The sequence below is a fragment of the Elaeis guineensis genome, chromosome 1 (genome assembly GCF_000442705.2).
Source record: "Elaeis guineensis isolate ETL-2024a chromosome 1, EG11, whole genome shotgun sequence".
Lineage (NCBI taxonomy): Eukaryota > Viridiplantae > Streptophyta > Magnoliopsida > Arecales > Arecaceae > Elaeis > Elaeis guineensis.
In genome coordinates, this window is record NC_025993.2 from 163,838,901 (window position 1) to 163,860,636 (window position 21,736).

General features: G+C 37.0%; 2 protein-coding genes across 3 annotated transcripts; both read left to right on the forward strand.

Moving 5' to 3' along the window:
* The first annotated feature begins 1,583 nt into the window (after positions 1–1,583).
* LOC105039509 (uncharacterized) lies at positions 1,584–17,855 on the forward strand. 2 transcript variants are annotated; one of them, XM_010915679.3, is made up of 12 exons: positions 1,584–2,385; positions 3,394–3,523; positions 3,621–3,723; positions 5,554–5,677; positions 6,879–6,944; positions 7,247–7,285; positions 8,191–8,271; positions 8,435–8,482; positions 11,794–11,844; positions 11,945–12,013; positions 16,718–16,960; positions 17,206–17,855. In XM_010915679.3, exons 1-12 carry the CDS (start codon positions 2,227–2,229, stop codon positions 17,455–17,457), a joined length of 1,365 nt encoding a protein of 454 aa, XP_010913981.1. In that variant the 5' UTR covers positions 1,584–2,226; the 3' UTR covers positions 17,458–17,855. The 2 variants fall into 2 exon arrangements, with proteins under 2 accessions (XP_010913981.1, XP_010913980.1); XM_010915678.3 differs by having other exon boundaries at positions 2,028–2,385; positions 3,391–3,523; positions 17,206–17,666.
* Positions 17,856–19,344: 1,489 nt separating this feature from the next.
* On the forward strand, positions 19,345–20,321 carry LOC105039508 (uncharacterized). Its single transcript, XM_010915677.4, has 3 exons — positions 19,345–19,585; positions 19,733–19,846; positions 19,952–20,321. The coding sequence occupies exons 1-3, from the start codon at positions 19,360–19,362 to the stop codon at positions 20,059–20,061; spliced, it is 450 nt and encodes a 149-aa protein (XP_010913979.1). The 5' UTR covers positions 19,345–19,359; the 3' UTR covers positions 20,062–20,321.
* The last annotated feature ends 1,415 nt before the right edge of the window (positions 20,322–21,736 follow it).

Genomic DNA, 21,736 nt, shown 5'->3' on the forward strand with positions numbered 1-21,736 from the left:
TCTATAATGTTTGGGTTGAAAGCAATTCGACGATAACTATTCCACGGATTTCTGGCAAGAGGGATTTAAATTACATTTATCTTCACAATATTCTCCTAATGTGACAAATTCTCACTCATTCATTTTTTAGTTTCTTCTATTTTCTGGGAGGGCAATCAAGTCATTGACCTTCTTGCCCGTATTGAGCTTAATAAGCCTCAAAGTTGGACTACTTCTCATCAATGTTTCCCTTGGGATCTTAGTCAATGCTTCTAATTTTGACCAAGAGATATTGGAAGGCATGACTATCACATTGGACTTAAACATGAGTCGGAAAAGGTAATGTGATCAGTTGATTATGTGATAGCAAAGTTTTGAAATGAAATATATGCCCAAGAATGACTATTATTAAAACTGTACTTGACTTTTATCCGTGCATATGGCCATCTTTAACAAAATTAGGGCCCATATAAAAAAGACACGCACCATTCCGGTGACATTCATGTCAAGAAATTGCAAACCCTACATGTACACGTAGACTTAACTTTCCTTTAATATCATTTTAAAGATCAACATTACATTTGCCAGCCAAATGATAGTAAAGCAACTCTAAATTTATACTTCAAAATAATAATTGACTATTAGTTTTTAAGATATTTATATTAAATGGAGAGAATGAGTTGCTAAGTATATAAACATGCATGTAGGCTCAATTGTCCTCAAAAGATGTCAAAGGGCATATACACTAGATAAGCAATGATAAATCCTTTAAACCTAACTTATATCTACAAAACATAAGACTACTTGATGTGCCTGAAAACAAAAACAAGCAAGTTAATCCAAATAAAAAGCATAAAGTCAACCTTTTTCCTACAAATTATGTCCTTTTTCACCTAGCCAAATAGGAGTGAAAGTGAGATAATATCTGCCCGCATCCATCTGATATCTGAAGTTATCTGGATATAAATAAAAATTTAAATATTCGACTAATATTTATATCTATAACCATATCTATCTATTAAGAAAAATGGATATGGATATGTTCATACAATTATCTAATTCATATTTAAATATCTAATTTTATTTACCATTTTATGTAATTTTATATAATATTTATAAAATTTTAAAAATATATATAATTATATTAATATATTATTAATTTGAATTATCATCCGGTTAGTAATATCTTTGATGCAGTAGTCATAAAATTTAATTATCTGATTTTTATCCATATTTATAATTCAGTATCTGATTTGTATTTATATTTATTTAAAATAAATATAAATATAAATTTTAATATTAATAATTTTAATATTTAATTAATATTTATTTATTAAATAAAATAAATATAAATATAAATATATTAATATTTGATTCATATCTGATCCATATGATTGGGATGTATGATGCATAATGGTAAGTTTTGTGTAACCAATTAGTTTGTTCGGGCATTGGCGTTCGAGTACTCGAGCCAGCGAGCGAAAAGAAAGAACACCACCGGCCCAGCCCCCCTCCCCTCTTTCTCTTCCTCTCGCGTCTCTGCCCTTCCTTCGCTTCCCTTCCCTCCTTTTTTTTGTCGTTCTTTGAAACCCTTGACCTCCGCCTAAAACCCTAACCAATCCCCCTCTCGTCCCGTCGTTCCACGAGGATTTTGAATCCATCCGCCCTCCTTTCCCTCGCATCGGAATCCCCCCAACGCCTGTTCCCTCCCCTCGAGATCCCGTGCCCTAACTCGCTCGATTCCGGCGACCGTTCCGGCTCGAAAACCCTCGTCGAATTCTCCCCGCAATCCCCTCTCGCCGCCCCGTGGCCTGTTTCTCGGCTGGAGGAGTGGAGATTTTTCGAAAAGGTGGCGCCTTGGTGGCTGCTGTCTTGGTTCGTTCGAAACTAGGGCATCATTGGATAGGAGAAACGTCGTGTATTTCCGCCTTGTTCGCCCCTTTCTCCAATCGGGTTCGAAGTTTTTCTATAGGGTTTTCGTTGTTTCGAGCCTGTTATTTGAATTGCGTCGTGTTGCATTGAAGCCAGTGGGCTCTGTTCTATCGGAAGATGCTGTGAATGGCGAGCCCTCGTGCTCGCAGGGTAGTTGGATGCTTTTGAGTGGTTCGAAGTGGGCTTTGGAGTAGGTATTGCGTGGTGAATTGAGTCTTGGCGATTGGTTACGAGTCGAGTGCTGCAATGGAGGTGGTGGCAGTGGCGGTCTGAGCAGCGGAGCGAGGTTGGTATCTGAAGGGAGATGAAGTGGACATGAGTAGGCTGTCATTTAGGCCTCGTCCCCTCGACATCCACAAGAAGCTCCCCATCGTCAAATCCATCAAGGACTTTGAGGATGATGATGCACCTGCTACAGCTGCTTCCACCCGCAATTCCCAGCTGCTCCGGCTTGCTGCAGACGCTGACAATGAGGTAATGCCGCTCCCTATTTGATTGCTGTGTTGATGCTTGGTTTGCCTTTATGGCACTGCAACCATTGTAACAAGTGACTCAAACCCTTTGTTTGAATTGTGTTGGCCGGCTCTGGAGTCAACTGTGTCCCTGGTATTGGAGAGACATTGTTAATGGTATACTTAAATTATCTCTATATCAAATGGAGAATGAGGTTTAGCAAGAAAAAGCATTTACCTAGTGTGTGATAGTATATGTACGTGCATGAGGAAGTTTTCAAATACTTGTGATAATCGAGGATGGGTTGGTTCTTTAGAGATTGAACATGTAAAGGGCAGGAATGATGGGATCTGGAAGTGCATCAGTTGTTTTTCTGTGTTATGTAATTACATTTCATGATCTTCCAACGACATTGCAGATGGATTGGCAGTGTTATTGACATTTGCTTATCATAATAGGGCTTTCATTTTTTTTGTCATTTTTATCATCTTCTGCCAACACCACTGGACATGTAAGAAGAAGGGTTTCTTTCTTTCTTTCTTTTTTGAGGAGAGGCTTTATTTTCAATAAATACTTTAAATTTTTTTATCTGGTTTGCATCTTCTTCTTCTTCTTAGAAAACTAAGTTATAGCCTTAACAACTCCACCCTTTTTTTAAAATTTGTTTTAGCTTGAAATGCTTCCTAACTTTCCAACTAAATGTTATTTGTGGTGAATATGTGTTGCTTTTACCTTTACATTTGCCTTTCCATTTCGCTGTGCATCTTGTTTGATTGAGCAATTTTCAGTGTTCTTTGTCTTTATGTGTGACTATGATATGTATATAATGAACATCTAAAATTGCCTGAGGTCAACGTTTATATATCTTTGATTTGTAGTGGTGATCCATTCTGCTATTAAATGTCATCCTTTATATCATGCAGTCATGTCGTTGATACATGTGATGAAATCTCTACATAGTCAAAATGTGTAAATGCACATCTGATCTGATAGAGTGACTATTTGATATGATAATATTGCTTTTAGCAGGTGCATCAAACTCCTGGAAAGAAAAGTTCTCAAGAGATACCCACTCCACAATTTAGTGTTGTGGCGACATATGAAAGAGATTATGCTCGCACCTTTGCACAACCTACATCATATTTACGTGCAAGAGGAGGTATGATACTAATGCTGTTTGCAAAGTTATTTTCATTAAGACATCGGTGTTTGTTGCAACTAAGGTCCTTTTTCTGAGCATTGTTTACTGTTTGCAGCCAGGGCTGAGATTGGTGAGTTTGTTGAGTACGACTTGGACGATGAGGATGAGGACTGGCTTGAAGAGTTTAACAAAGAGAGAAAGACACTTACACCTGAAAAGTAACAGTGAAACTTTATATCTAAATTGACCAAAGATCTCGTTGCGGAGTTAACGATATTTTATTTTTTGTATGCCTTATTGCATTGTGTTTACAAGTGTATTTCTAGTAGCAAATTGTCAAAATGTTCAAATCATGATATAGATATTTGTATTTTAGTTAAATCTAGAGAATCAATAACATTTTTCTTAGTGAAAATTTTCTTTCTATTGTTTAAAAGTCACCAATTTCTTCATATGAGCTCCTTTAAAGTTCATTCTTGGATTAACTATAGCATGAAACAACTCTGTTTACTTCTCTCTGAACTTTTTTTTTTTTTGAACTAGCATTTGAGGCTTATAGTTAGTGGATAAGGTAAAAAATAGTAGAGGTGTAAAAGACCATCATGGATGGAAGAAGCTATGTGAAAAATTGTTCTAGAATTAGACTCTTCATAGGGTTGTTTTTCACTTTTTTGATAATATGTGAGTTGTTGGATGACATCGAGTGTTTGAAAACTACTTAGTTGGCTAACAATTATTGGCACATAACTAAGGCTGCTGTCTCACCTAGATATAGCTTGAGATATTATAGTAATGATCCTAAATGATCGTGACTCTTACCCAACATAACCCATTTCTAACTAAAGTCCAGCCTGAAATAGATACCATGATCCATAAGTACCGCAAACTGAAGTTTGGTTGATTTGGATTATATTTGTCCTACCCTTTTCCTCTAGTTAACCTTTATTTGTTGTCAAATAAATTAAATGATCAAGGTCCCAAGATTTTGCGAAAGAATTTAGTTAAATAGTTATGCAATAGATGGGAGGAAGAGGAGTTTGCATGCTCAAGTTATACTACTCACCTTCCCACTATTGGAAGAAAGGAACAACCACCTTTTATGTATAAAATTAATAATTTCTATAAATAAAGAGGGATTGAAATGAGGTCCGTAATCTTGCTATCGGATACTATATCGGTACCTTACTGGCACAGTATGGTATGGTACACACCCTGTATCGTAGTAGCTCTCTAACCATGTTTCTCAGTTTTTGTCTTGGTATGCTGCCTTGATACAGGTTGTCACACTACGATATGGTAAGTACGCCACTTGGTACACCTCAATATGCCTCGATATAGGGCTTGTACTAACTCGTAGTTGAGTTTCGTTTCAGTTTCCTCCCGGTATGATATGGTACACCTCATACTGGGCAGTATGGCAGACCATTGAAACCTTACATATTAATCATTGTTAGATTTATGCTTCTAAAATAATGAGTTTGTCAATGAGATATCCACATTTTATGACAATATTGGCATATGCTCTTTAAATCCTTCTAAATAACTTTCTTTTTTGTGCTTTAACACTTAGCTGACATCAATGAATGTTTTTTTTCCTTTGTCAATTGATGGGTGTATTACAGTTCATAGGTAATAGTACAATATGGTTCACACTGCAATCTGACCATTTCCATATTTTTCTAAAGCATTGAGAATCACCTGTTTTCATCATGTGTACACTTTTGGCAATAAGTCTTCAGGATGGAATTTGTTGATAGATCAATTGAAGCACTTTTTCAGAATTATAGCTGCATGGAAGCATGCTGGCTTTATGAATTCAACAATGTCACTTGTTCATAGATGGTATCTATGAATTTTGACAATTTTTTACATCATCTTCTCTAGAATAGCATTCATTTTGTTTGTAGAATGAGTGTACTTAAGATTGCTGGAAATGCAATATTTGTTACACAAACAACATATTTGGTGTGAGAAGTGTGCTTTTTCTTTGTAGATTATTCATTACATATTCCCATTCCTTGTTCTAATGAACATACATTTTGATCCAGGTTTGAGACCCTTCTGTTTAAGTTGGAGGTGTTGGATCACAAAATTCGAGAAAAAGCAGGAGTGATAACACCCACTTTTGTATCACCTATTCCTGTTCTTTTGAAGCTAGATGCTGCAGCTGAGGTGATGCACTTTTGAATTTTATGGAGCAGCATTTATGTCATTCCAGTACTAGCTGTAAAATGAATTTGCAATCTATATATTTTTATTTCTCTCTTCTTTAAGAAGCTCTAGATGTAAGACAGTGTTTCATTGTTCTTCATGATATGGACCACATTTCTGATCCCTATTTGCATTTCAGTAGGTTGATCTAGTATGAGAAGTACCATGATTTTGTCAACCCCAAAAAGCTTCTTGTGTTAAAGTGGCCATATCTCATGCATACTTGATTATCTTTTCCGCTTATGCAATGTAGCAATCCGCTGTGCCTGACACGTATGTATAAGAAGTCTTTAAAACTGCTATCTTCTACTAAAGTCTGGCTCTTATGATAACTTATCAAAAGCAGTGGTTGCTTTTAGATTTATGGCATTGGGGTAGTTAACCATAATCAATCATCTTTATTTCAACTATTTGGCAAAAAAAAAAAAAAACTATTGTTCTATATTTTGTAAAGCTGCTATGACCTGTTTGGAGGGTACATGTCTGAGCTAAATCTTCCATGAAATACCTTCATAATGTGCATCATAAAGTGACATATCCATATGTCTGATCATTTCTTGTTTGTGGAAAAGTTACTTGTTGAAATCCTGAGAATGGAATAATTCATTTTTATAAGCAAAGAGAATGCAATTTTACCATTTGCAGATGCTGCAAGGGCCTAGTTTTCTTTGTTGTTATTTTTAACTGACTGATCTCAAAAGTAGTTTGATGATTCTCCTTTTACATTTTTATCTCAGCATGCATTTTTTTTCTTAAAAACAGTTCAAGGATGCATATGAATGAGAAACTTAGTTGGTAGTTAATGTCTAGGTGTTTTATTCACTTGCTTGTGTGGCATGATAATAATACCTCTAAGGATTCAGGTCCTAATAAGACGTCCCATAAAACATCGGGACAGGTACCATCCCATGTTTTGGGATAGGACCATCTCGCCATCGTCCTAGTGTCTCATTTGGGACGTCTCGGGACATCCATTGTCCCAACTGTTGGGATAGGGCGGGACGATGGCGCGCCCCATTCTATGAGAAAATTGTGATAGTCCCGTCCGACGGGATTGAAAACCTTGAATACCTCAATTTTTGTGTTGGTTTTGAAACTTTTATATATGTTGATTTTGTCTTATAATCTTTTAGCTGTTGCTTATAGCTTCCTCATTTCGCAGGCTTTGCAATCTCTATTTGTAAGATTTGCAGTTTTCCAGTCTGTATATAACTATTGGAAAGGCAAGGTATATTTCATATTTTAAAACCATGAGGAGCATCATTGAACATATTTCTTTAACTAAAATTATCTCATTGTCAACTTCATATATATATATATATATATATATATATATATATTTTTTTTTTTTTTTTTTTTTTTTTTTTCTATTGAGATTTTGGATATCTTTTTTAAGCATACCCTAGAATGCTTGATTGCAAATGCATTACTTTCATTTAGTCTCTTTCCAAGGAAGATATTGATTTTGCTAAATTTTTAGTGCCTGTCTTTCTTTCCATTCTCATGCATGGCTTATTTATGTCTTGTCAGCGAGAGCGATGGCAAAAACCTATTCTGCGGTGTTTGCAGGTGAGCTCCATCACCTTCTTGGATGTAGGATGTACCAAAGTGGTTCATTTTTGTTAGGTGGACTATGCATGTATGATTGATAAACCTAGCACATGAAGTTATATTATTTTGCTATTCTTTAGTTTATGAAATAACTCTTGCTGGTCCATTATCGTTCCTTTTCTAAAATTACCTTTTGGATGGGTATAGCATTAGATGGAGTACATTCTTGTCGATTAAATTTATTACGCCTCTAGTTTCGTTCTCTAACTTTTTGTGGTCACTGTTTTCATATAACTTATCTGAATGATGGAATATTAAAAACCTTTTTTTATTTGAATGTGATCTAATACAGATTTACTTTGTTTAAAAGGATAAGTGCTATTAAGACTCTTAAAATTCTGAAACTGTTGCTTGGACACTGATTACATAAAGAATGGAATTAAATATTCCTGCAAGTATACCTTTTTCTTGAAGCCTGCATAGGTTAATGCAGAGCTGTATATTAATTCTACCCTTTCTCCCTCATCAATATCATCAAGTCTGTTAGTCGAATCGCATTGCTTTTTAATTGTCTTAAGGTACATATTTAAGTAGTTCTCATCATGCTTTTTCTGGTTTGCTGTATCTGCTGGCGCTGCTGCTCTAGTCTCTTTTTCCTTTCTATGTAGCTTTCTTGCATTTAAATCTCTTATAAAAATATAACATTTGTATTTTTGAGATGACCAAGCTGCATAAAACATGAGATTAAACAAAAATGAATGAAATTACTATATTCTCCAATCTATTCCCCGGTGTTCTGTTCAGCTGACCAAATTGTTTAAAATTTAAGTTGTTATTTTGCCCTATGGTGATCTTTAAGCATAACACCTTCTGAAAAAGATTCAGCTAGCCTAATGATGCTTGTATTTTTTGTGCTTGTGCAGCCTCCTCCACCAGTTAATGATACAAATCCTTACAATGTATTCAGACCTAGGGAAAAGGCGCACCGTCTTCACACGAGAAGGGTAGGTGCTATAGTTTGAATTTGACTATTATTGTAAATGCTTATTGACTTTATAGGAAGTGTTAAAAGCATCTTTTTATTTCAACCATATCTTTGCACATTAATCAAGGGCCAGAATTTATTTTTTGGGGCCATTCTGATTTTTTCTCTTTTTTGTTTTTCAGATACAAAGGAGAGAGAATAATGTTCAGTCATTTGAAAAACTTCGTCAGGTGAGGTCCTTTGTCCTTTTCACTTATGTATCAATTGACTTGGGGTAACATACTTTTCGACCTAGATGAAGTCTAGATGATTCTTCCTTGCAAATGCAGGTTTTTCCCCCTCTTGAGGGTTTCTTCTTTTGGGGTGGGTTTCTAAGATGAAATGAATTTAACTAATAAAAATGTCTGTTAGAGGAAGAAGGAACCTACTTTCTGTCCATTGATCTGGCCCTATATTTATTTATTCTTTTGTTGAAGATCACATGCCTATGATATCCATTGCTTTCTACACCTCTTTTTTGTATCCTTCTCCACTGGGTAAAGAAGCTTCCTTTTAGTCGATTTATGTTCAAAGTTTAGCTTTAAAGGGTTACATAAAGTATTACTGTTTGTCTCTAGAGTAATCTATCAAAATTTCGTATGGACTTGGATCATATTGTTATAACATCTATATCTTTTGTCAACAATTGGTGGCTGAAATCTGGTTGTAGACTTTGGTCTTTTAGCCAACATCAGGTATGCCCTTTTATGGGAGGATAATCAGCAGTTTTGTTTATAATATGAATGTGACTTTCTATCAGTCCCTTTCTGTGAAGGAAAGGGTTGCTTAAAAAGTTTGATTGCAGCCTGTTAGTATACTAATGCAATTAATTTGGGTGTAGTAGATTTTTGATGAAGTATTTTTTTTCATACTTTCTGACACTATGTACGTGTTTGATGTGTCGAAAGTATAAAAAAAATGTTAACCCCTTTTAAAGAAAAAATTGGATACATATCTACCTTGACATTGCAAAAGTTCATTGAAAGAAAAACTTCTGAGGTAGTTCTATGCTAAAGCTGGTACGTATGCTCGCATCGTACCAAATCGGTATGCATTCTCAATTTCTCATATCGTACCAACACTCAATATTGTTTTGTACTGTACCACATACCGACACCGTAATAGGATGTTACCAATATGGGGTCCGGTACTGAGATGGCGAACCTTGAAGAGGACCTTCTTCTTTGATGCATAATCTTAAATAACATGATTGGCAATGCGAGATTCCTATACATCAACTTGCCTTCTGTGTTTTGTGGCAGGTCCCTCTCTTTTCTAAAAGTTTCTTTCAAGGAATGATTCAATGTCAAGTTGAGAGATTAAGCATTCCTCAATGTTTGATGGATAATGCCTTTGTTGGTCCTCCATGTTGGTTAGTGTAACAAAGATCATTAAGGATCTTGTTATCTCTAGGATGGTGGCAACATTCCTATTTCATGTGATCCAAATGTTGACTCGGAAGAATGAAATAGATTTTCCAGATGCATGTGGATTTTGAGGTTTTACATCTTTTTTAAAGTGATCTTCACAGGTCCTGTGGATTTCAATGTGTGAAGGAAATTAAACCTGAAAAATCGCCTAGTCAAGAGAAGAATGGTTTCATATGTTGCTTTCCCTATCTTTCATGGCAAATAAAAATATCTACTAGATTAGAAGATTACAGGTGCCTATACTGTCCTCTTATGAGCATCGCATTTGAAGGGTGTTGTACTTGTATCATGTATTTAGCTTGCAGATGGTGCAATCACTGGTGCAATTTCAATGTTTAGAAAAATTGAATTAAACTTTGGATATAACTTGGATAACTATTATAAGAAGACTGAAGATTAAAATGAAGTAAAATAATATAACTTGGATAATTACTATAAGTAAACTGGAAAGACAATAATAACAAACAATAGCTGATCCACCACTTTTAGCAACAACAATAACATCATTAATTTATAATGCTTGATTATGTCATAAATAAAAACAATTATTCTTAAAATTAGGAATTATCAAACAATCTGGAATTATTGAACAATATATGGATAATTCAAATGTACAGGAGTGGTTGGATAATCATTCAGTCAGCTAAAGACTCATCTATGTATAGAAAATTAAATAAATGGATAATATTGTCATTGTGACATGTGAAAGGGAAATGGAAGGGAATAAGAAGTTGCTTGCAGAGCATCAAGCAGAATACAGGAGTTCGCATTATAAAGTTGTATGAATTGAGGAAAAGAAATTCAATTCTGTCCGACCTATTTGTATATAATTTTAATTCAAGAAAAGAACACCAAACTAGGTGTTTAACTCTAAAAATTGCATCCAATTTCTAATAGATTACCATGCAAATTACTCATAGGCACAACATAAATTTGAAATATAAACTAGGAATTTTTTTTTTTAATTTTATCAAGACTGTAAGAACCTCTCGGTGCTGACATGTGCTCTTGGTTACAGCATAGGTTAGTTCTGTAAATTGATTCTCATATGCATTTTTCTTGTGGAAATCAATGACGAACAGATTTGCATCACCGTCCCCAGTTTGGTGACTTGTCTTTGAGCTTAAATCCTTATCTGCAGACATATTTCATGCACAAGAAACTCAATGCTTGATGATAAGAAGTCTGTCTTCACATGGGGTGGTCTTGATTGTAATTGTTGTTATTTTCCTTATGCGATACCTGTCAGTGGTTAAGAATGTCTGATTACTATCTCCAAATTTAAGCACCGATTGCGGTGGGTTTTTTTTTTATCTGTCACAACTCCATGCTCAGCAAAGTTAACCTCATGTTGCTTTCTTATCTGCTCATGAATGGATTGATAGATTCATCTATGACCTCTGCTTTGCCACTGTCCCAAGATGAGGAATGGGCCTTGAGTACAATACACTGCTTAGAGTTAAGTCATATACCTTCTTAGGACCATGGCATGTGGAACTAGAATGTGTTGAATGTATACCTTTTCGTCCTGTGCTAGAAAACTACCACATAGCATGAATTTATTTTATGCCATGCGATAGATCTCTTAAAGTTTTATCTACTTCCTTATCTACGTATAAAGCGACGATATGAAGCCCGACCAGTTAATTTTCTAGGCATCATGACATCTTCCAATAGGTGTCCCAAGATGCAACAAATTTAACAGAGACAAACTATGCTCTTAAAGCATGGAATAGCAATGTGTGACTCACCCTTTGCCTTTCCACAATCAACAAAGTGCAACTTTTTGTTAGAGTTCAACCACAGCCTTGGTCCCATCCATGTATATTACTTGTGATACTTATAAATGGATTTTCGGCTTCATTGGATGCTAGACATTAAATATAGATGACTAAGAGATGAGCCTTCTAGGATCTTCTGCTTTACCTTAAAATCAGTAAATACATTCTGCTGATTAATTATTTCATTTTTTTTACAGAAATAAGTTGTGTTCTGGTGCAGTTTCTTAAAAATTTTAAATGATGTTTGTTGTGATGCTCACCATCCTTGAATTGAAATTTAATCTGTTTCAGGTTAGACGTAACTTGGACCAGGTGAAAACAGTATTGGAGGCTTTGATTAAGGTTTCTTACTGCAAAACTTATTTACACCTCAGAAATTAGATTTTTATCCAATGGCTATTGAAGATTGAGAGGATTCATATTCTGACAAATTTATTTTCAGAGGGAAGAGAAGAAGCGAGAGGTGATGGAGTGTGAGATCAACCTTCAACGCATTCAGTTGAAGTACAAGGTAGGTCCCTAATGTTATACTCCTGTCTTTCTTGTTTGTTTGCTATTTCTAGTATAAGATTTTCACTCAGAAAATTCTATTATAATTTGTTTGCATCGTTATCTCTTGTTAGTTCTTGTTGGTTACATCACTTAAAGCACTTTTTATAACCAACTGTTTTGGGGTCCTGCATCAAGAAGTCTGGTGAGTATAAGAAAATTCACAATTGACTAACAGGATAGCATAAACTCAAGGCCTGAGAATTTGGATCGACCAGGCAGATAGATGTATCATAAGTATGGTGCCACTAGTGGACCATTTTTTTTTATGTATTTGCCTTAACCGATAGGGCACATTATTTCAGAAACAAATCATGCCATATTTCTATTAGAATCATGGTTGGCCACAATGAGAGTGTCATGTGGTGATATTTATGTGTTAAGTAATCCTTTTAGTGGTGGAATAAATATCGATTTTATATACCTTCTTCACCTTTTTTTTTTTTCGTTTTAATGTAGATGTATTTGTTGATGCAATTTTAAGGAAGATCCTATGTGCAATTTTTATTCCTAAAATGAAGGTTAAATGACACATTTACTTGGGAACATTTGATGATAGTATGGGCTCAGGTGTCACAAGAAGTTGCAATTCTATTACATATAGGTAGAATCGACACTTAATGTTTGAATGAATCAAGTCTCAAGATATTAAGACTTAGTAATAAATGCCTTGCATACCATTCTGAGCATTTAAAATGATTATATTAGGAGTCTTAGGTGGGGGTAGCAATTGGTTATGTTTGGATCAGATCCTGCTATATCCATGTCCAAACCCAAAATTATATGTTCCAAACCCAAAGCTAGACCCAAACCAGAACCTAATTTACAACCCTTGACACAAATCCAATAGTGGACTACTGGACTCAACCAGTTGCTGGAAGGGCAAGCGGGAGAGAATGAGTCACTCTAATTGTTATCCTCTTATTCGCAGCACCAACATTCACCTGCACCATCATTTCTACATTCACTGTACGAGAAGGGAAGAGCCCTAAGACGCTCTTCAGAGAGGTAAGGGTGATGGGAATCATTTCAAAATTGAGATGAGTAAATGAGGAGAGAAATATTAAACCATGTACATGTGAAGACACACACATGATATAAAATGATCAGGCTAGGTTTTGGGTGTGGTTCAGCCTGTATAGCTTTACCTAAAGCTGATAAGGTAAGGTCCCTAGTCTGATTTTGGGACGCAATCCCAACCACAGTTTATGGAACCAATTTTCTGGGCCCAAACCTATGTTCTGTGTCATTTGGTTTGGGTTATGGGTGGTCAACCCCCAGTGCAGTCATATGTATCTTTTAACGAGACAGTGACAAGTGTTAGAAACTTTTTTTTTTGTACTATGTATTACCAATGACTTATGTAAGTCGCCATTCTCATGAACTACTGTTAGGAAGGTGAAGTAAGGGAAGATCAGCTTTTGAAAGGAGGCATACTTCATTGGAGAAGTTAAATGGGAGAAACCAAAGCTTTTTGAGATATTTATTTGGTGCTTTGGTGGATGTATACTTGGAATGTGGCTTTACCAAACTTCGCATATTACAAAGAGAACTTATGGGGTTTTCAAGACCGCAAAAGAATGTAGGTAAATTCAGTATCTGGAAAGCATGAGTAACACATAATGTTATCAAGACAACTTTTCAAAGATTGAATCCTCTTATATTGTCATTTCTTATAACGTCAGGCTCCTTTATGTGACGCATATTCGGGAACCGGTTTTCTCCACATAATTGAATCGTATATATAGTCGACATTGTTTTTGGAAAATCACCATTATTACAATAATGTGAGAAGATCTTGAAAGAGCTGTGAACTCGATATTGTTGGAGTGTCTTACATTTGTCTGTCAATTGGAAGGCTCTGTCTTGGACAATCAAGAGCCTGCGATTGGAACTTCTTTTTCAAATAGCTTTGTATTTTGAGAGGAAAGTAAGGGAGTCCAAATGAACATTTCATGTAAAAGATGCAGCTTTCTAACCACTGGAGAATTGGAGTTTCAAAGAAACCAGTGGCATGGTTATTTTGGGATTTCCTTTCAAATCTGCGTGTGGTGAAACTTGGCCTGTAGGAAAGTGGTGTGTGCATGATCCTGTTTTTTCTCCTGCACATGTATGGGTGGTTGGGGTGGTATCATTTTTCATATATTATTGTAATCTACCATTTTGAATGTCTTCAAAACATGTAGGTGCACTGATTACTAACAAGATGAAAGTCTTCAAGTCTTCTAATGCTCAATTTACATTCAGAATAATATCATCAGTGTTGAGGTGGTGGAAGTTGCTCCACTAGGTTGACTTCAGGTTGGTTCTTGTGTCAGCTATTCTTGGAGACTCCACTTGGAGAACTTACTTGTTATACCTTTTTTTAGTATCATCAAGGTGCATATTTGGCAGGGACAATCTGTTGCCAAGCCCATTTGTAGCTTAAGCTTATTGGTAGTCTTGCTATAATGCATATTGCAATGAAATGTGTATCTTTAATTATTTTTATTTACTATATCAAGGTGGAAGAAATGAAGTTTCTGACACTGAAGTTTCCCTTTCGAGGATTCTTCTTTCAAAATATGTATTAGGCCACCATTCATGAGTGACAGCTCTGAGATGTATCACCCTAAATGTCTCGTCATCTTTTAACTTCTATTTACCACCTTATTCTAGGAGAAGACAAGGAATCAGTTATTGATCTTTTGTTATATTGTAATATGATATAATGATTTCGAGGTTCTTAATTCATCAAGAGACTGGAGTGAAATGGTTATCTTTTGATACCTTGGAGGTTATCTTTAGGTGGCATGGTTAGTTTCAAATAGAGCAGAAGTTATATGCAGATATTTGAAAACAAGTACTCTGCTTCCAAAAGAAAAGGAGAAAAAATGATGATTAGGCTCTGCTTCGATTCATTTTACTTCATGTTTAAGTACTTGAGGACTTTATTGAATAATTGAGAAAGAGTAGTTATCATCTCGAAAAAGAGCTTAACCGCAGTAGGACTTTGGGTAGACAATCAACTTACTAATTGACATCTGTTATTATATAACTAAGACTACATGTTCTGATATGAGTCTAAAGCTCCTTGTTCAGCAACACAGGCTTTCAAGTACAACAGTAAGACCAGACTCCTTCAGTTCTATTAATTCTTGGTAATTATGTACAGCCTAGCATTTAGAGACCCATTCAGGTCGTATGGGTTGGCCCATTGCCTGAAAACAAAATCGTCATAATGGGACCCTAATTAGTAAAATTTAAAAAAAAAAACATTCTAACCCTTTGAAGCTGACAGTTCAACTGTTCAAACTGTTTGAACCATTCCAATTCAAATGTTGGACCAAATTATATGATTATTTAAAAATAATCTTTATATTACCTGCTTTAACATGTTTTTTTCCTATCTGTGTTCTTGGGTATGCTTTCCTCATAGATTCTCTGCCTTGTTCCGTTTGGAGCTTTCTCTTGCTTCAGCCTGCTGTAATGGTGTCCCCATCTGTGAAGCCCACCACACTTTTTGTGGGCATAAAATTCATGAAGAGAAGGCTGAGCTAGATCCTCTTTTTCTTCCATTTTCTCTTCTCCTCTTCTAGTTTGAAACAGTAAGAGACCACAAGCGGACCTTTGGCCTATAACTCGTCTTACAGATGGGTGCAGTTTCCTATATCCAACATTGCTCTTTTCTTAGTCATAACTTCATAAGCTTGGGGAAGCTATGCTGGTTCCTCCCATTCACATTAGCTTATATTACATGACCAATAGGGTGTCCTCATCAATTGACCTTTCAGGTTCTAGGACTGACCCTTCTCATTGTAGGGAACTGGCACCAATTTAAAGAGAATTGGTATCACTTTGAGAGCTTCCAAATAGCCGGGCCAAATGAGAGCTTCCAAATAGCTGGGCCAAAGCCTGATGGTTATGTTTGTATCGGGTTGAGAACCTGCCGAAAACATCCTCAGGCACTAGTGAAACAGACTTGTGGAGATGTGCCAAGCATTTGAGGTGCTAGGATGACTAGTAATTGTGCCAAGTGCATGGTTCAAATTTCAAACATCACCGACCGGCATCTTTCTTTCTTTCTTCTTGTCGCTATTGTTGTTGTTGTTGTTTTTTTTTTCTTGTGTGTGTGTTTAGGTGGGGGGGGGGGGGGGGGGGCATCTTGTAAGCCTGTTCCATGGAATTGCATTAATATTTCTCATTCTTGGGAGTGATCTGATCTAGGGGCAAGAAATATGTTTGAAGTTTTTATGGTTGCTTTACGGTATGCATTGGTAAATATTTCAGAGGTAACTCACTTTTAAATTGGAGCTTCACTCCAAGGAAATGTGAGGTGACAAGGGTAGTTAGGCCATCAGGAATCTTACTGCTATTTCCTATGAGGTCTTTGACAATACTAGAAAAGTTGAACGTCCTCTACTTATGCTCTTCCATCAGTGTGGTGGACTCTCTTGCAAAAAGGCAACATATGGATATCTTGTCCTTTTCAACCCCTTCAGCTTTGTGCTTCCATCTCCGTTGTTTACTAATGAAATTCAACCAATTTAAAATACATTCCAATTGCATAATGAATCAAGCATTCAGTTAGCCTATATTATGTTTAGGAACGTACATTATTTCCAAGTTACTGCTTGCTGTGATTATATCAATTTAGCAGTTTGATAATGACTTCAACTATTTTCAGCATGAGGCACAGCTTGTTGAAGATAGGTCAGCATTGCCGGGCTTCATACCAGCCCCATGCAAGTTTGGTTCACGTGAAGATGATCTTATGGACTCAGATGACGCGACAAATGGTCGTCCACATGCTTGGCCCACTGCTGTTCATTTGCAGTCCATTGATTACAAGATGGCGATGGTCCCTGCTGGGCGCATGAGGCAGGATTTGAAACGGGCGCCTCTGCGAAATGGATGGCTACGTAAGATGGTATGCTTCCTTTTATCAATGTTTCTCCATTGTTCCATGACACCTTTTCGACAAGGTTTCAGAAGTTGCTCAGGTGCAGTTTCAGTTTGTAGTCTAAAAGGTATTGTCTTTTGAGGAAAAAACAGAGAGGGAAAGTTGGGGACATCTGATGAATTAAACTCGATAGCAGATTACATTGTCAATTCTTTTAGTTCATTTTTCTCACAGTTTTATGTTGCTTTTTATTATATTCGATGTCATTGCAGGACCCCAATGAGCCGGTTTTGTTATTCGCTAGAGGTGTGGATCCAGACAAGCTAGCTGCTGCCGGCATTGTGCGGCCACCAGATCCATCCATTGAGAATGGTTCAGTAGCACCTCCATATCGCTTCCATGGGAGGATTGGCCGAGGAGGACGCATCATCTTTGACCGATGGAACCCCCTTCTCCGAGCTCCGCTTGGCCATGAAAGCTCTGCATATGTATTGCCAAGTCCTCTGCCTCCACCAAACGGTTGAACCTATGCTGCTTGCTCTTTGTTTCCATGTTTCAGCTGCAGAGATGAATTGTTTCGGAACGTTTGGCGGAAAGGGTCCCTTAGCTCTTGAGATGCTATTTGGTCTTCGGATCACTGTAGAGCATTGGAATGTCATTTGGAGTCGGTCATCTTTGCAGCAGGGCCTGGGGCTGAGGCTGCCTCATTGATGGGTGTGGCATGGCATGGGCTCGTTTGATTCTAGCAAGTTGGGCCTTATGCACTGCAAGTCAAGCCTTACCCACCATTGTACAATTATTCACATCCCGAGATGCAAAGCCAGTTCATTATTTTCCCTAACAATAGTCCCATTTTTGGCTTGTAAGCTTCAGTATAATGTCATGCTTTTGCCCCTCAATTGAAAATTGCTTATTGCTTTCCTGATGGAGAAATAGATAAGAAGCGAACTCCATTGTGCGATTGCAGAACATCCAGACAAGTCCCCGCAGGAGTACCATCCAAGGGATGAGAAACCAAACCAAAACAAAAATCAGTAATTGGTAGATTGTTTGTCATAAAGGTCAACTTGACTACTCAGGTTAGGCAAGTAGATAGGCTACTGGCGTATCCATAAAATAAAGAGATAATAGGGTGGCTTTGTGGGTGTTTGCAAAATAATTCGTTGTCACTTAGGAGCTTGTGTTTGGCTTGGCTGAAGTTGGGTTGCACAGCTATAAACAAGTTGAGCTAGAGCTAGGCTTCCTAGCGCAAGCTTGGCTTGATTAAATTTGAAATATAAATAAAATATTAATTGGTGTATTATATGTTAGAGGATTATATAGGAAAATTATATAATTAGTGGATCAGCAAAGAAGCAAATTTGGTAGAAATAGTGTACTTTAAATTATAGTGAATAATTATATCCTGTCCTCGTTACTATTAGTAAGCCTATTCCGACATTTGCATTGTCCTATATCATCTATCCATCCATTATAAATATATGAGTATTGAGGATATGCTTGGACCAGTTTGGGATTTCGGAGGCAAGGTTTTCCTGATGGTGGGTGTGGTGAGACACTGTCAGCTTGCGAGCAATGGCCTCCACATTTCCATTTCCTCCCGTCCATCTTATTTTTCCTCGTTCCATCGTTTTCCTAACCTGACCTCGGGTTTTGTTCAACTCAATATTCTCGTAATTAAAATCAATGGAAGTGCAGGGACTGCTTCTACCAGGTTTAGGTCTATTTCATCCGTACTACATTCTTCATATACAGTGCCATACTATTTACCCCGTTGTGGAAGCCAGCATGTTTAAAAGATCTTTGTCAGTGTTTGTGTCCTCCAGTCCTCTTTTAAGCGTCTGCCTTGAGACAAACTGATAAAACTTCTCAAATTTATGCTAACATAGCTTCATGTTTCTATATGCTTATTTAATTTGGATTGCAGTTGTCATAGCAGTTGATCCTACCATCAATATACTGCATGGTAGGAGAGAATCAAATCTACTCATATGATGGATCCATGGTGGAAGGCAATAAGGGTCCATGCTATATACTTGATGAAGAACAAGAAAAAACAAAGTTAACATGTTAGGAACCAAAAATAACGGCATTTATTATTGTAAAAAATAAAAAAAATGAAATATAGCCAGTGAACCAACTATTTAGTAAAATAATAGAGAACAAGATGGCAGCAGAAAATTGGAGTAAGGATACCAATTAATAATCAAGCAGTAATATACAATAAAGACCACATTATCATAATCGGGACTTATGTCATACAGTAACTAGGGTTGCCGTTTTTACCTTTCTGAGATTCAGGCTGGTGTATTCAAAAGATCGTTCTGAACATTTGTAAATATATGAATTTTATAGTATTTTGAGCTCGATCATCCAAAGGCTTCAAGTTATGGCTTTTAAGTTAGAAAATAATTATCAGAATCTGTATGGGGTTTGCCTCGGAACAAAAAACACGCGCGCGCGCGCACACTAAAGAAGGGCAGGACACCTTTAAGCCTGTGAGATCTAGGGCGACTCTGTTCCAGTATTCCGCCATTCCTACCATTCACTCTCGGCGAGCTCGCCCTTCCTCACACCGCCAAGAAACCCACGATTTCACGGACTTGAGTCTCCAACTTGTCTCTATCTCCCTCCCTCTCGAGCTAATTTTAGGTTTTCGTCCTCTTCTCTGTGCCTTCTTTGTTTTATCGAGTTTTCTATTTATCTTCTTATATTTCGACCTAATAAGATTTAAACTTCCTGTTTGCTCGCATCAAGTTTAGTTTTCTATGATGTTATGATATGTGCTTGATTGATCAGGGTTTATCTTGAATCGCTTTCTTCTCGGGTCTGCGATGTTGGGGTCGAGGGGAGTTGTGGGTGATAAATGGTCTCAGAGGATTCTTTGGTTCTGTGCGATTGGAAGCGCCATAAGTATGTCTTGTGTTCATGGGATCCTTCTTTTGATTGATGAAGTGGTATCGAGTAAAAATTCCTTCTTTCTGTTCTCATAATACCATTTATACGTTGCTGGTGTAGGCCTCTACATGGTGGCTGTTGAAAGGCAGGCGCAGAATAGGGAGCGGATGATGGCCGAGGGCTTGAAGGGTATCGATGGTGCGTCCGGCCAATCTGGGGAGGATGTTTGAACCGGACAGGTGAATGCTCGAGATGTTTCTTTCTCGCTGTCTGGGAGAAATTATTGATTTCCCAATAACAACAAAAATAAAGGGAACATCAGTAGCTTCGACCAAAAAAATTGTCTCATGACGTCTTGGTGACCCTTGCGTCGAGGTTGTGTGGTTAGCATTGTCTAACAATGCTGGAAAAAAATTAACAACTTCTTTGATATTCCCAGTATTTGGTTGTAATTTTGTTTTCTTAAATATTAGATGGTTTCTTGATGGCATTGGTTTGTAAGACTTTGTATGCCAGATTATAGGTTTTTTTGTTGTTGATCTACCTAGAAAAGGATTACTGGGGATGTTTGGCTCCTATAGGTCTTGGGAATCATCAGGAGCACTTTTAAGATCCTGGTGTTGTCACGTAAGGGTTTTGCTGAAACTGGAGCTAATTGATCGTCAAACATGTTGTCCTGTCAGTTAATTGTTCTCATTTACTTAATCCATCTTCAAGTTACTTGTGGGAAATTCCTTTTTAAGGGGAAAAGGTGGAGATTAGTTGTGGTACTACCTTGAGTGGTGGGCTAGTTTGTATGCTGTAGACAGTGAAGATAAAGTGCATCTAGCTCTAAAAGATGTTAGGGAGATAAATGTGGCTATGCAAGAAATGACATTGCAGTTCGGAAATCTCTGGGAAAGATGGTGCTTTTTGAGTAAATAATTATGGGTAGACTTGTAGAGGATGTTGTGTTGGAATACACACTCAGTTAAAGTGATCTCATGTCCATGGAAAGATTGAGCCTTAACTGGTTGGTGTTAGCCTTTTAACAGGCAAGGGGAAGAGGATGGGTTCTAGGGGTTGTTTGGTCAGCATCCTTGAGGCTTGCATTCAAATCTCTTTTCTTGCTTTGAACAAAGTAGGTTCCATTTAAGCTTATTTTGAAGTGAAAACATATGACAAGGCTTTGGTGCCACCCAACAAGGAATTGGAAAGACGGCGAATACAGAGACATTTTGTGTCTATTTGTTAATTCTTACGAATTCCTTGAGTTACTCCAAGTGGAAGACATGGATATTGAGATAGAAATGGAGGAAGGCTTGTCACTGATGTCTTCTGATGCTTTCCTCAGTTATAAAATCACCTTTTGAGCATAAAAGAATGTGTTGGCGATATCAATTGATATAATGATATGGTTTCTCTGACGTCGTTATCCGGGGCAACATTCAGGTACTGTGTAGCTGAACTTTGTGGGAGAACCAGAACATACATAGCTTATTTGTTGTGTGCAGTTATCTTCTTAGTGTAGAAGGTAGATTTGTTATAACAACACAAAATTCGATACCAGAGACCAGGCTCTATGGGCTAGTGACTCGTTAATGGAGGTTATTAGGTAATGACAGAAAAGTTAAATGGGTTCTTATTCCCTTCGTGATCTAATGGGAAGCTGGGGTAGGAAAAGTGTAGGGATATGAGTTTAAAAGAGAGGGTGTGGGATTATTTTCAGAAATCAGACAGCATGTGGAATCATGGATATATCGATCATGTGTTCCAATATGTTTTGAGGTTCAAAATAATTTATATGTTAATTGTGGTCATAGTGTTTTCACCTCTGCTACAGTTTACTTCTATTATAGTGACTTTTGCGAGTCACTTGAATATATGGGTGCAGAACCGTGATTTCTTTTTTTTTCTTCGGGATAT

What these genes read in the sequence shown, in the direction of transcription:
- LOC105039509 (XM_010915678.3), top strand. Translation starts at nt 2,227, where the DNA reads ATGAGTAGGCTGTCATTTAGGCCTCGTCCCCTCGACATCCACAAGAAG. An exon ending in ATATTTACGTGCAAGAGGAG is followed by an intron (nt 3,524 to 3,620) that starts GTATGATACTAA and finishes TACTGTTTGCAG; the next exon opens with CCAGGGCTGAGATTGGTGAG. An exon ending in AGCTAGATGCTGCAGCTGAG is followed by an intron (nt 5,678 to 6,878) that starts GTGATGCACTTT and finishes CTCATTTCGCAG; the next exon opens with GCTTTGCAATCTCTATTTGT.
- LOC105039508 (XM_010915677.4), top strand. Translation starts at nt 19,360, where the DNA reads ATGGGGTTTGCCTCGGAACAAAAAACACGCGCGCGCGCGCACACTAAA. An exon ending in CCCTCTCGAGCTAATTTTAG is followed by an intron (nt 19,586 to 19,732) that starts GTTTTCGTCCTC and finishes TTGATTGATCAG; the next exon opens with GGTTTATCTTGAATCGCTTT. An exon ending in TGCGATTGGAAGCGCCATAA is followed by an intron (nt 19,847 to 19,951) that starts GTATGTCTTGTG and finishes TTGCTGGTGTAG; the next exon opens with GCCTCTACATGGTGGCTGTT.